Source organism: Centrocercus urophasianus, unplaced genomic scaffold (genome assembly GCF_019232065.1).
Source record: "Centrocercus urophasianus isolate 14NV4802_14NV808 unplaced genomic scaffold, USGS_Curo_1.0 seq_9, whole genome shotgun sequence".
NCBI lineage: Eukaryota > Metazoa > Chordata > Aves > Galliformes > Phasianidae > Centrocercus > Centrocercus urophasianus.
Window position 1 is genome coordinate 30,979,598 of NW_024885532.1, and position 14,551 is coordinate 30,994,148.

At 40.8% G+C, this 14,551-nt stretch overlaps 1 protein-coding gene across 2 annotated transcripts in view; it reads right to left on the bottom strand.

Annotated features, from left to right (window-relative positions):
* Positions 1-14,551, bottom strand: part of WASF3 (WASP family member 3) — a 62,568-nt gene that overhangs the window by 16,519 nt on the left and 31,498 nt on the right. For both annotated transcript variants that reach the window (XM_042839265.1, XM_042839264.1), the window contains exons 3-4: positions 8,099-8,241; positions 2,263-2,397 (exon numbers count right to left, since the gene is read on the bottom strand). In XM_042839265.1, coding sequence (XP_042695199.1) covers positions 2,263-2,397; positions 8,099-8,231 — 268 coding nt within the window. In that variant the 5' untranslated portion in view covers positions 8,232-8,241. The remainder of the gene's footprint in view (positions 1-2,262; positions 2,398-8,098; positions 8,242-14,551) is intronic.

Below are 14,551 nucleotides of genomic sequence, written 5' to 3' on the forward strand. Positions count from 1 at the left end.
TTTTTTTTTTTTTTTTTTTTTTTTTTTTTTTTTTTTTTTTTACAAGGCTCAGCCTGGATTTCTAATAGCAGAAAGCCTGGCTTCAGCCATGGAACACAAAGTTTGATATTCCTCTGTCACAGCATGGTTTATAATTACATCTGGTATCCATCAGCATTCAATCCCACTCTAATGATTAAATTACAGCCTCTGGAATTCCTATGAGATCATCCCACGACTTTTACTATCTTTCAATTCCCTGTGCTCCCATACAACTGACAATGTCTTACAATCTTAAGTCTTTCTCATCTCTCTACAGAGGGAAATAGGTTTGTACATTCCAATAACATACTCTTATTGCATCTTTGCTGGTACACAGTCTTGTCAGCCTAGCTAGGCTTTCTTTTGTGCTTAAAATATATTTCCCTGAGATGGAGTGTCCTTTACAAAAAAGCTGCAGATAATGGCAACCACAATTTAACGTGACTATGTTATCTTCTATTCTTTGGCAATCTGATGTTTGGTGGGGAGGGGAGAGTGTTGTGTTTGACTGTCAGAGAACTGAAGTCTTCACTGGCTTATTTATACTGATATTATTTCTGGAATTTATTGTATATAACAAAATGCATACTCATATGCATACAGCTTATTATCTTGAAGGTGATAGCAGTAGTATAAATTGAAGACAATTTATAGTACGCTCTTTTTAATAACTCTCACAACTCTGGAAACTAACAAGAAGGTATCCTGCAATACAAATGAGACCTTAGAAAAAGGAAACAAAAGCATATACAAACACAAAAAAACACCTCTAACGAGGACAGCATTTCCAAAAATAATGTACTTGAAAGTCATGAACTCTGACACCACCCATCTCAACGTGGAATGAGTTCACTCTACAGATATCATCTAGTTTGCTCATATTACCACCACAACATGCCTCAAAATCTAAGCTGACTAGTGGTTCAATAAGAGCTTAGCTTATGTTCCCATGTAGCTCGTAAGCTCACTTCCAGTTAACATTTTTCAAAACAGAAAAAATATGCATCATGCAATACTTTCCAATTACCAGCTAGCTAGAAATGGAAAGCTAAATATTATACTATTAAATATCAGTGGCACCATTTAATATTGGCATGAATAGCAATATTAAATATAACATATCAGCTTTATAATTAATACTATTAAATTTATTTCAAGTAGTATCCATTAATAAGCGGATACTACTTACACTGTTGTCCTGATTAAAAAGATTTCACATTTTACTCTATGTCAGAAATTTTAATTTTCTGGAAAACAGAAGAAATGATTTCACCAAGACATACATGCAGTGGCTGGCTCAGACAGGTAACTGAACATGAAAGCAAACACACATATTACAGCTTTCAGGCCTAGAGAGAAGCATGTTCTGCTCACTTCACTAAAGGAAGTGCTTTCAAACAATGTAATGCCATTACTCAAAATCTTCATCTTTACTGTTTATCTATGATGTTACTGTATATATATGTATATGTATTTTAATATTTTATATTTCTTGGAACACGTTGCCCAGAGAGGTGGTAGATGCCCTGATTTTTGCAGACATTTATACAAGGTTGAACCAGGCTCTGAACAATCTGATCAAGCTGTGATGTCCCTGTTCCCTGGCAGGGAGTTGGACTAGATGACCTTTAAAGGTCCCTTCCAACTCTAAAGACTCCATGATTCTATGATTTATGACGTTAATAACCAAATGTTTCAGCAAGTGAGGACACAGCAGCAGAAATGTCTGTTTTTAGTGACTAGGACCTCCTAGAGAATTTCAGCTATTCAAAGTAGGCATGCAGCGATTCCTTAAGAAGTGCTTTAAGATCTTTGGTAACTGTAGCCAGAACAGCCTCCAGTAAAACAGTTTGTTACCACCCTATCCTGAAATGAATAGATCTACTGCCTCATACTTTGTCAAACGCACTCGTTTACTTCCAGTAATGTTCAGACTTATTCACTTACGATTTATTTTATTCACAGACCAAAATTCTCCCCATGACAAATGCAGCTTAATAGTTCCATTACTTTAGGGGTTTCATCAAGTAATACTAACTCAAATATGAAGACAGTTATATGACTTGAGATTTTTTTTTCCCCTCGCTCTTCTAACAAGTTTTCTTAGCAACGCAAGCTGGGAAAAATCAAGATGAAATACTGGTTCAAGATTACTTTGAAAAGAGAGAGACTGTTGTGTAATTAAATACAGTGGCCTTGTCAACATCACTCCTGGCTCAACGCCTTCATGCAATTACCTACCTTCTTCTACTGTTGAATCCAGCTGGGTAACTTTGACAGCAAGGCGATCGATTCTGTCTTGAAGGGAATTTGCTCTGATGTAGAAGCTGTTAGCCTCATTAAACAATTCACCAAATATGTCTTCAGCATGTTTACCTGTATAAGAAAAGAAGCGAGGAAATCTCTTTGCTAGAGAGGTACAAAATACAAGACAAATGGCTTCAATATGATGCAGTTATAATAAACGCTATCTGCAGGACTGTAACAGCATAGTTCTTCGTTTAGCAAAGTTTTGGGCAAAATATTTGAACATGGTCTCAAAACATACTCTAAATGCTGCCTGAAGTCTATTCTGGACATCCAGGTTGGCCATCTGCTTAAAATAACAGAAAAAGAAAACTAACAAATCCCACATACTCACACAAAAATATGCACACAGACTGCCAAGACATAAGGCTGCTCATTAAAACCTGCCTCCACAATGAAAAAGAAGACTTAAAATTATTGCTATTACTGCTGAAGTAAATTCAGAAAACTAAGATCTAGTAACCTACAGTCATTAACATTTATTTAATTACAGACACAAGCATAAGCCAATGTCAAAACGAAGGCAAGGTGAAACAAACTGAAGGAGGTTCCTCAAACCTCAAAGCTTGCTCAGCTTTATGCTTACCCTACATGTTGCTCTGTCACTGAAGCCTTCTGTGAGACTGAGATGACAGTGCCCAGTTGACCATGGTCTGTCTGAACTTGACAGAGTACAGAGTACAAAAGAGGAATCTACAGTCTTTTCAGCCTCCCTTTCAGCTGTCATGTTTTCTTAATCACTATAACAGCACAGATCATATAACAGTCTAGATCTGTAGCCATAAATGCTATCTTAATTAAATGTGCTACAGTGGATAAGAGTGCCACATGACAAAACCAACCCCTTCTTGGTACATAGGACCTTATGTTTTCCCATCCCCTCCCTAGACCTTTCTTCTCCTAAAGTACCAGATGCCGTCATCCATTTCATTCACCTCCTATCCCAGCCATTCTCTCAGCTCCATTTTTAATATTCCCCCTGCACCAGACACTCCCCTACAAATTTCAGGTTCCACCTGACCACTAAACTGACAGTACTGCACCCGCTTACATCTCATTCCCCCTTCTACTCTACAAACACGTTGTTGCCATTAAATTATAATTCCACCTACTATTTCTGTATCCAGTATCTTGAGACTTCCATGCTCTGTCAATCCCTCCCATAGCAGAGGTACTCCAGTCACTTCTGTGTCTTCACGACCTTATGCTGGGCTCTCTCCAGTATGTCCATGCCTCTCTTGTACTGGGGGTATTCAGAACTGGACCCAGCACACCAGGTGCAGCCTCACCAGGGCTGAGAAGAGGAGGAGGATCACCTCCCTTGAGCTGCTGGCCATGCTTTGCCTAATGCAGCTAAGAACGCCATCGGCCCTCTTAGCAGTTTGTAGGTTCATGGCTTCTCCTTCTTGCCTAGCTGAAAACAGGCCAGACACTTGCTTTCCTCCAGTCTGCACACACCTCCAAACATTACAGAGAATGGCCTTGCAATCACATCAGCCAGCTTCCTCAGAACCCATGGGGGCACTGCATCAGATCCCATGGACTGTTGAATGTCCAGTTTGCTCAAGAATTCTGTGGCCCAATCCTCCTTCACCAAAAGTTACACCCTGCTTGCTCCAGCCTTTCCTCCTGGTCTCTGAGACCCAGGATTCCTGAAGGCCAGATTTGCAACTAAAGACAGAAGCAAATAAGGAATTCAGTACCTCAGCCTCTCCACTGCCCTACGTAACCAGGTCTCCCATTTCATTCAGGAGAAGGCCCACATTTTCCCTAGTTGTTTTTACCCTTTGTATCCTGGCCATATTCAGTTTCATTTGGGCTTTTTTCAACTCTTCAACTACATAAAGCATGTCTTACATTCTTCATCCACCAGCATTCTGAGCTCAAGACATCAATACATTCCAATGTATGCTAGTTTATGTTAATATGTTGAGATCAAAGACATCACCGCTAGAAAGGCCATACAGATGCGTGCTTGTCTGCTATCTGTCAGTAGACAAAGTAAGTCAAAATTTGATTGTGAATGTATTTTTAATAGTGATTAATTTAAAAAACAAACAAACAACAACAACAAAGAACTTGCCACTCTAAAGCAAGTGAAAATTTGATCAGTAACCAAACTGCAGACAAGCTATTTAAGTTCCAAGCGTACATCTTTCAACTTAAGAGTTGATTTTGGCACTGTGAGCTTTCATTTAAGAGCCATCAAGTACATCCCAACATTCAGACAATCTAAATTATTATTGAAAAATAATAATTATGCACTTTGCCTTCTAAAGCTTCCCCTTCCCACAGAAACAGTTGAGGGGAAATGTAATCACGATGCTGCCTCACCAAATCCCTCTTCTCAAACTCCTTTAATGTCAATTGAAGGAGTGGCCCTTCCTAGCACTTGCACGGGTAGTCTTCACACAGCTATATTTTTGATCATAGGTTCATAGAATATCGCAAGTTGGAAGAGGCCCACAAGGATGATTATGTCCAACTCCCCACTCCCACACAGGACTACCCTAAACTTGAACCTTGTGTGTGAGAGCACAGCACAAATGCTTCTGGAACTCTGGCAGGTTGGTGCCCTGGGCAGCCTGCTGCATGCCCGCCATCCTAACACCCACCTGACTCTCCCCTGAGACAGCTTGATACTGTTCCCTCAGGTCCTGTCATGGTCACCGGAGAGAATAAACCACAAAATAAATTTCCAAGCACCATTAAACATTTCTGGAGGTCGGGATTTCCCAAATAATTGAAATCATAACACCTCTAATCAAGTTCTGCAGCAATTACATGGGATGCCATCATGACGCATCAGCTCACAACATCCCCAGATGTGTTGTACAGTAAAACTTGCATATGGGTCAACGAAAGGAGCTCTGTACTGGCTACAACTTATATTCATCTAGAAATAAAATTTCAGCCTCACAGGCATATATGAATCAATGGAGAAGTCACAGATAAAGAAACATGAAATATTTAAAGACTCAAAGAAAAGAAAGTCAATTAGTCATAATGCCAACTTGCAATAACAACTGTTAATGTACAGGATCAGATCCAAATAAAATCTAATTAGGAAGCATTCAATACAGAAGTATATTTACAGCTTTAATACTTAGCCTTCAAAAGTAATCAGGTGTAATTATTTCTTAGACATAACCTTAAGTCAGTAACAAAACCACAGTGCAACAGATCCTGTTGCAGAGACCAGTTTTTTAAATTGGCAAGAGCCCTGCTGCCATCAGTCCAAACTCCAGTGCCAAAAGTTACAGAGTATTTGTGGATGGTGTTTCTTCAAGGTCTTCCCTCTGTGTTTTACCCTACGAAGCAAGCATCATACTCACAAATACAGGCTGCAAGTCCTCCAACATAGTAGATTCTCTTCCTCCAAGTGGAGGTGAATCCCCCTAGTCAAGCTTTTGCCTTATGTAAGGAGCACAGTTTCACATAGAACTCTGCTTACTCTGCCTGTGCTCCAAGCCAGCTGGCTGCAAACAAACCCAAATCTGGAGTCATACTAGAAAAAAAAGCTCCATTGAGATCACATTCCCTTTGGATAAGTGCTTGTTCATGTCTCCTGAAAAGAGCAGGAGAAAGCCAAATTTGTAAGCAACAGCACAGATCTGCCAGTTTTTAGAGTCTACAGTGGGCCTCCAGTGAAACACTAAAACAAAGTACAACTGCAACAAGGACTTGCACTTGCTCTCTCCCTGCTTCATGCTGTGGGAACACCCATAAGCTCTGATACTGTCAGCAAGACATACTACATCAGCTCCAGCACAATATTTTTCTACGATCATTTCCTCCCAGTTGGCTTGAAACAGGCAAAAAAAAAAACAACAAGAAGTGCGGCCTGAAAAAATGCTCTGCAAACACGACAAATTTTCCTGTTAGACTGTAGATAAGACTGTTGTAAGACCTCACTCATTAAAAATCACATTCATCTGTTAAAACAAATGACCCATTATTTATCCTCATAGATCTTTAACTGCATCCTAATAAAGTACATCAGGGCTGTCTGAAGGGACTTCTGACTACCTGAGAAACCTGCTAAGCAGCAGGCATGAATTGTTTCTCAGCTAGTGCCTCACCAGCAGACGTAAGAGGATGTGAATACACAAGGCAACAGATGAACTAGCTCCAATGCTGTATCTGGAGAAGAGAAAGCTAGACATTCCTAGCAAGATTTAAAAAGCCAGAGATGTAAAGGAACTATTACCCACATTCTGGCAATCATTGTACACCACCGAAATGAGGTCAGATACCCTTGAATGACATCAGGAAATATCACTTGCTGAAACTCGACACAGAACAACTGCCAAATGAAATAGCAACTGAAGGTAACGATAGTAAATGCAAATATACATTAACTATAAATAACTTTCAGCTCTAAATTAGCTGCTACTGCTCAGAAACAACCAAACATTTGACAACCACTTAGATACTCCCCTGAAAACATCAACTCAAAAGTTTAGCAGTCCAAAACCAACATTCCTTGAACTTTCAGGGAATTAATGACAAAAAGTCACTGTGACACTGTTTGGACTACAATGCTACTCCACATTTAAAAAAAAAACCTCTAACTTCAATCTTCCAGACAGAAATAAACATCTACAGAATTACAAAATGATTTCACTCCTAACAAAAATGTTAACAGTACAGGACACTTTAACTTATAACGTATCACCGAGGATGATAATGATTTAAAAATAACAGCTGATAACAGAAAAGATGGAAGGTAACCACTTTCCATTATGTTTCCAAGGTATCAAAAGAAAGAAAGGGAACAATTTCTATTGTGGGACATTTTGCCACAGGTCATTGTGCATGAAAAATTCAGAATTCTATTTGAGCACATCTAAACAATTCCAGAGATGATAGGTTTACAAAAGCTTGCCACACAGGATGATTCAGATCAACCTCCAGCTCAGAAAATCCCTAAATCATTGACCACTGGAAAGCAGAACACGATGTGTATCTGGTACTCTCTCCCTACGCACAGGCTATTTAGTATCACCACAAACTGAACATCAATCTAGTAAGATGTATAGTCAAACCACGCAGACTTTAACAAACCATTTACATTTGCAAAGTGAAAAAATGATGAATTGATTGTTTCTTTTCTAGGACCAGACTTATCAGCACAAACAACAGCTGCTGGCTGTTAGATGCTTTCTGAAGAAGTCAGATTTCTCATTATTAAGAAGCATTATTCTCCTTGCAAGTGCTCCACGCATGCTGCTAGAATTACTAGCTGCAGCATCAGCTGAGAGGTGTATTGTGCAGGCTGTTCTGTGTGGAGATAATGCTAGCAGTAGCCTGCGGATTTGTTTTTGGCAAATTCCATTCTTTCAGAATGTTTAATTTTGTTCATCCTGAGAAATAATAATACCTTAAAAAAACTGAAATTTTCAAATCTGTTATTTAATGACAGGAGGTGGAAGTTTGCTGTCTTCATCTTGGACAACTGCAAGCCAAGAACAACTGAAATGCTAGTTCCATACCTAGCACCAATTTCTCACATCTCAGAAAAGCCTCCTAATTGACTATGTCATAGTTGTTTCTTCCTTACACTTAAAAACCTCAGAGAGGCTCTGCCTGCATAAAAATTCAAAACATAGAAGAGAATAAAAGCATTGAAGTAGCATAATACTACTGTATTACATAGGTGGCAATGTCCTGAATCAGTTTTGCTATTACAACGAGCTATTTTAGAGCCTTCCATTTGTTCAGGTTTTCAACAGGAAGCTGGAACTTAAAAGAAGTTGCAGATACTTACTCAAGCTGCTTAGCTGGCGTATGATGGCAGCAAGGGTACTATTCGTTACACATTCCAGCTCACTAGTAATTCCCTCTGGTAGAGCTCCTCGGCAGAGATGCCTCGGTTCAATGTTTCTTTTTACCAAAGGCATGGCTTACAACCTGGAATTTACAGAAAAAGAGAGACTTCTTTTACAACAGTGGAAATAAGAGCCATGAATTTGTTCAGCACACATTCAGCATTTAATGCAAAACATACTTCACCTTTCTTCTTTTAAAGCACTTGCTTCAGTCTTCCCCTTGTAAGATGCTGCACTTCTACAGAGGCAAAGGAGTCACGGGCTTAAGTCAGAATGTGACAAGAGCACAAAGCATGCAGTCAGCAGACACAACATACACCAGTTCCAAGGCAAGAAGTATGCTATTTACTGCTACGCAGACCAGTGCTACAGCATGCCAGTGCTTCGCAGAATCATTGGACTTCAGCACACATTTGCATTTTAAAAACTGGCAGTTCCCCCTGGACTCACAGGAATGAATGCTGTCTGCAGAGAGCAGGTCACTGCCTTGGCACAGAGCATTTGCCCAGAGGGCCACAGACTGCTCGTCCATGCACAACAGCCCCATAACTGTGACAGAAGTTGACCAACCCTCATCCCAACAGGTTCTCTATCAAAATGATGCACTCATCTGACAGATAAGGGCACGACACCTGAACAGAAACAGGCTGGGTGAGAATGAGAGAGACGTTCTATGCGATGAGAAAGACTGTTTTTCATTAGTATTGTTGGACGACAATCTGAATGAGGCAATAAAATGTGTTTACCACAGTCTAGACATGTGCCAGATAAGAGAAGACATTTTTCTGAGGGAACAAAGGCTATTAGAACTGGTCATCTAGGGATCAAAAAAAACCAACAAACATATACACAGAATAAATTAGGGAAAACTAGGGAACCAAATACTTCATTAGGCTTAACCAGCGTGGAGGGAAGTATGATGCTGGAAACAGAAAAACAGATAGCAAGCATTTCAGAAATCAGGTGGTCAATTAGTGAATGCAGAATGCTAAATTCTCTATAATGAACACTTTTTTAGCCTAAGTTCTACAGAACCATTCCTAGATGAAAAACGTGCAGAGATGGACTTCCAGAGACAGTGCATTTTCTTTAGTTGTATTTTCTATTGCTGTTTCCAGCCTTCCAGAACAAGGCCTGCTTGTAACTTCTGTTACAAGAAATTGAGCTAGTCTCTGTATCCAAAGGAAACAGCAGCAAGTTTATTCCATTCTGATTAATTTACGCATTAAGTGTAATTATGTAGGCTAAGATGTATTTTCCAAAGAAATGGAAACCACTCATTATAAGAAAACCTCAAGGAATTAAATAAAGGTTCCTTAAGAGTTGCCTCTGAGAAACAGCAACAATGAAGTTGAGAGCTTGCAGGTTAAAATTAGGGATCAGGTCAATACAGGACATCTCATGGTTGTGGTTTACTACAGGTTTCCTGATCAATGACAGACTGTTGACAAAGTCTTCCTACTTCAGCTAATAGGAGCACCATGCCTGCAGGCTCTCATCCTGATGGGGGTTTATAAACACCTGGATTTCTGCCAGGAAAACAACATGGCAGGCTAAAGCAACCCACAAGATTCCTGGAGTCCATTAAGGATAACTTCCAGATCTAATTATTTGACAGACCAACCAGAGGTGAAGCGTTATTGGACCTGGTACTCACCAATGAGGAGAAGATCATGAAAGAGATTAAGCTTGGAGGTAGACAACATGCATCCCAAGGTCCTGAAGGAACAGGCTAGTATGGTTGCCAAATCATTCTCCAATATACTCGAGAAGTTATGAATGTCAAGTGGAATTCCTGGCAATTGGAAAAAGGGAAACTCCCATTTACAAGAAAAAAAGGAAGACCAGGGAAACTACAGGTTGGTAAGCCTCACGGTAAGATCATAATGAGGATCCTCTCAGAAGATATGTTCAGACACATGTCAATAAACCAGGACAACCAGCATGGCTTCACCAAGGGCAGACTGTGCCTGACAAGTCTGGTGGCATGCTATGATGGATGCTGGCATCCATCATAGCATGGATGATGAACAAAGGAAGGACAACTGAAGCCATCTACTTGGATTTGTGCAAAGCCTTTAACATGGTGCCGCACCACACCCTTATCTCTGAATTGGAGAAATACAGATTTGAAGGCCTGACCATCCTACAGACAAATAATTGGTAGGATGGTCACAGTCAGGAGGTTGTAGTCAACAGCTCTATCTTCAAGTAAAGACCAGTCAAGAGTAATATCACCAGGGATCCATCTCAGGATTGGTGCTCTTCAACACCTTTATTAATGACCTGAACAGTGGGATTGAGTGCACCCTCAGCAAGTTTGCTGATGACACTGAGCCGACCGGTGCCGTTGGCACAATAAAAGGAAGGGACGCCATCCAAAGGGATCTGAACGGGCTTGAAAAGTGTGCCCACGTGAATGTAAAGAGGTCTCACAAGGCCAGGGGCAAGATCATGCATTTGGCTCAGGGCAACCCTGTAAAGAAAAGAGAGAACTTACTGAGAGCAGCCCTACAAAAAAGGACCTGGGGCTCCTGATGGATGAAAACTAGACATGAGCCAGCAGCATGCTCTTACAACCCAGGAAAGTCAACAGTATCCTGGACTACATCAAAAGAGGGGTGGCCAGCAGGGTAAGGGAGGGGATTATCCCACACAGCTCTGCCCTGCTAAGGCAGAAGTTATCTGGAGTTCTGTGCCCAGGCCTGGGGCTCTGAGCACAAGAAAGATGCCTAACTGGAGGAGATGGTCCAGAAGAGGGCCACAAAGATGATCAGAAGGCTGGGAATACCTCTCTTATAGAGAAAGGTTGAGTGAGCTGGGCTTGTTTAGCTTGGAGGAGAGAAGGCTCTGAGGAGGCCACACTCTGACCGCTCAGTACTGAAGGGGAGGTCATAAACAGGAGGGAGAGTGACTTCTTACACAGTCTGATAGCAATAGGATGGGGAAAAGAGAGATTTAGGTTAGATGTTAGGAAAAAATTCCATACTCTGAGTGGTGAGGCTGCCCAGAGAAGCTGTGGATGCCCCATCCTTGGAGGTGTTCAAGGGGTGGATGGGACCTTGGACAGCCTGATCTAGTGGCTGACAACTTGGTCCATGGGAGAATGGTTGGAACTACATGGGCTTTAAGGTCCCTTCCAGCCTAAGCCATTCTATGATTCTGTGGTATCAGTCTATGATTCCCAGATTCGTGTTCTGCAGTGTATACAGTTACTGCAACTGTGTTCCACTGAGTTCATAGAATCATAGAATCACAAGGTTGGAAAAGACCTACAAGATCATTTAGTCCAACCGTCTCCTCATCACCATTGCCACCACAAACACTAAACCATATCACACAGCACGTCATCCAGATGACTCTTGAACACTGCCAGGGACGGCGACTCCACCACCTCTTTGGGCAGGCCATTCCAGTGCCTGACCACTCCGAGAGAAAAAGTTCTTCCTTATGTCTCTAGTTCCATGCTCCTCTGCCATCTCAGATTATGCTTGAGCCCCAGCTTATTAGTAGCAGAGAAACTCATTCTGATTATCTGCCACTACGTTAAACATGTTGAATCAGGTATGTGATCAATCACATTTGGATTTTATACCAATTTTAATACAGCTTCTCTTCCCATCCACCCCCAGATAAACAGAAGACAAAACAAAGACATTATTAATTTTAAGACTTGTATCAGTTCAGAAGGTTGGGACCAATCACAAAAGACTGTTTTACTTTAGCTAAGCAGATACTACAATCAGAGACTTGCACTAAGATGAATAGGACCAAGCCTCAGCTGGGCATCACACAACTCCTGACCCAGAAGCCTGTCTGCGCAGTGCGTACACCATTAGTCACCCTGAATGCAAATTCACACCTCTGCTTCAAGCAAGCCAGGGATCAGCTTCCACATGGTGCCACAGCATCAGCCCACCCTCTGCATCTGGCAGAGATGAAGGGCCCAGAAAGCAGTTTTGAGGCTGCACCAGAAGTATATGAGACACGAGCACCAGATCTAAGAACAAGAACGAAAGTCAACAGGTGAGAAAGGAAACATAAGGTTGGATGTCACTCAACATCTGCTGAAATCCGTCTGATGTTGATCACAAACAACACCTCACAGGGCCAAACTGACCTGAGCTCAGATACCGCTCAAACCCTACAGACAACAACAAGCGCAGTTAACTTAATTTCCATGCACGTTTGAAAAGAACAGCACATCAGAAACTTGAATTAGCTTAGATCAGGCCATTAAAAATTTGCATTAGATACATTCCCCCCATTTTCTTATTTCCTTTTTCTTTTTTTTTTTCCCTTGCTCATAACAACTTAGGCTAAACTGCCTTACGTTTTAAAATTAGAAGGCGCTTAGCGACAGTTACTGCCTTAGAGGTAAGCAGGTAAAGATCTATCTACAGACAGAGATAACTAAGGAATTGGTGCTTCTCTTCCTAGGCTTTTCCTGCTCCTGCAAAGCATCCCCTCCCCCCAGGTCACTTCTGACCACCGTCCTGCAGCCAGCAGCTGTTGCACTGCATGCAGGGAGCTTGACATTGCCTTGGCAAGTCAGATTTAAAAATCAAGTAGAAAGCAGATGTACAGTAACAAAGATGAAAGAAGACAAACAAAATGTACAATCTTTCTAAACAACAGCAGAGCATGCCTATTATAAAAGGCAAGCTGAGTTTTCAAGTGTTTGACCAACTGGCAAAAACTCAAACCAACAGCTGCTCCTAGAATCTGCCTTTGCCTTTCCACATCCCCCAAAAGGCACTGTCATTTGCACTAAAAACATACCAACAGAATAATCTAAAAAAGGAGCTAGATTTTGTGGTTCTTGTGATATTCAAGTTCTTTATATGTTCACCATTAATACAAAGTGAATGCCAGTTCATTATATAATCCCTTTACTTGTGAACGTCTCCTTATTTTATTATCTCAAAGACACTGCTCAATTTTTTTATTATTATTCTTAAAAGGAGGCTTTTTTCTTATGCCCTCTAGTAGAATATAAAAAGCTGAACATATCTGCCCCAAAAAAGAGCTTTCCATACATTCATCCCAATTCTCTCTGAATACATAACTTTTAGGAGGTTTTAGTACTTTCACTGACGACTCTCACAGCCCCCTGAAAAAAAAGAGGAACCACCATAATTCTCTTTCTGTAGAGAAGAAAGAGATGGATTGAATAAGTCGCCTGTTGAAAGCAATGGAGCTTGATATTACATAAATGTATTCAGCAACTACGCTCCTCACAAGTGGTCCACAGAAGCCAAGAGAACAACTTCTTTGTCGCATCAATAGAAGGATACAAGTACAATAAGGTGAGATGAAATACCTCATGCATAAGCTCTGCTATGCAGCTACCTAAATGTAAGCACTTCAACCTAGAACTGAATACCACCTCAGCAAACACACAGAAGTGCTGTACGCTTCTGTGCCTCTAGCTTCACACTCTGATTACACGCCTCATACAAACCACACTGCCTCTGTGCCCAGGGTACTTCAGCTCTTCAAATGCCTGCAGTTATATTTTGCCACACCTGCTGTCCTACCCCTCAACTCAACACGCTAAATTTCCATCTGAGTTGCACTCAGCTGGAGCAACACTGACCATTTTCCTATTCAAGTTTGTAATTCAAGCTATCTGGGGCGTGCTAAACAGGAAGAGAAGGGAAAAAGCAGGAAGATGAACAGACCCAAAGCTCCAGATCTGCAGATGCTATCCCTTCTCCGGATTTCCCCCAGCCACTACCAGCACAGATCTCCTTGTACTCCAAAGGCCTTCATCCTTCACTGAAGATGCAAAGAAGAGGCTACATGAATAACATACTCCAGTTCTCTTATCTCAAGGGAAGGAAAGGAATACACATTCCTTTACACACATTCCATTGTGTTTTCCCTCATTCAAAAAAAAAAAAGACGACGATAACTAGGAACCCAAGCTTTGGGAATTTTTCCTACTGACTTGTGAATTTCATTTACTTCTCTGTCTGTAGTGACAAGATTTACTTCTCTGTCTGTAATGACAAGAAAATGAGAACTAGCAGAGAATGTGAAAATCATTATTTTAAGTTCACAATCTGGGTGTCATCAATCTATCCTTTCTAATAAAAAACAAAACAATGTGTGTTGTTTTTTTTTTTAAACTAAGTTAATTCCAACCAAGCTTTTAATCAGCATTTTGTATGCTGCAAAAGTTTGTGAAATACATGGCATCCATTACTGTATACCATTGTTTAAATGGCCCGGAATAAGATTACCTGCAATTGCCAAGTTTTAAAAGAACTGTGAAAAACTAGAAGATCCATCCAGCATGCAATTACTGTCTCAAAATATCAAAATGAAGTATTTGGACTAAACACCATGATTGTAAGTCGTAAGTGCTTTAAGTGCTTTACTTCTAT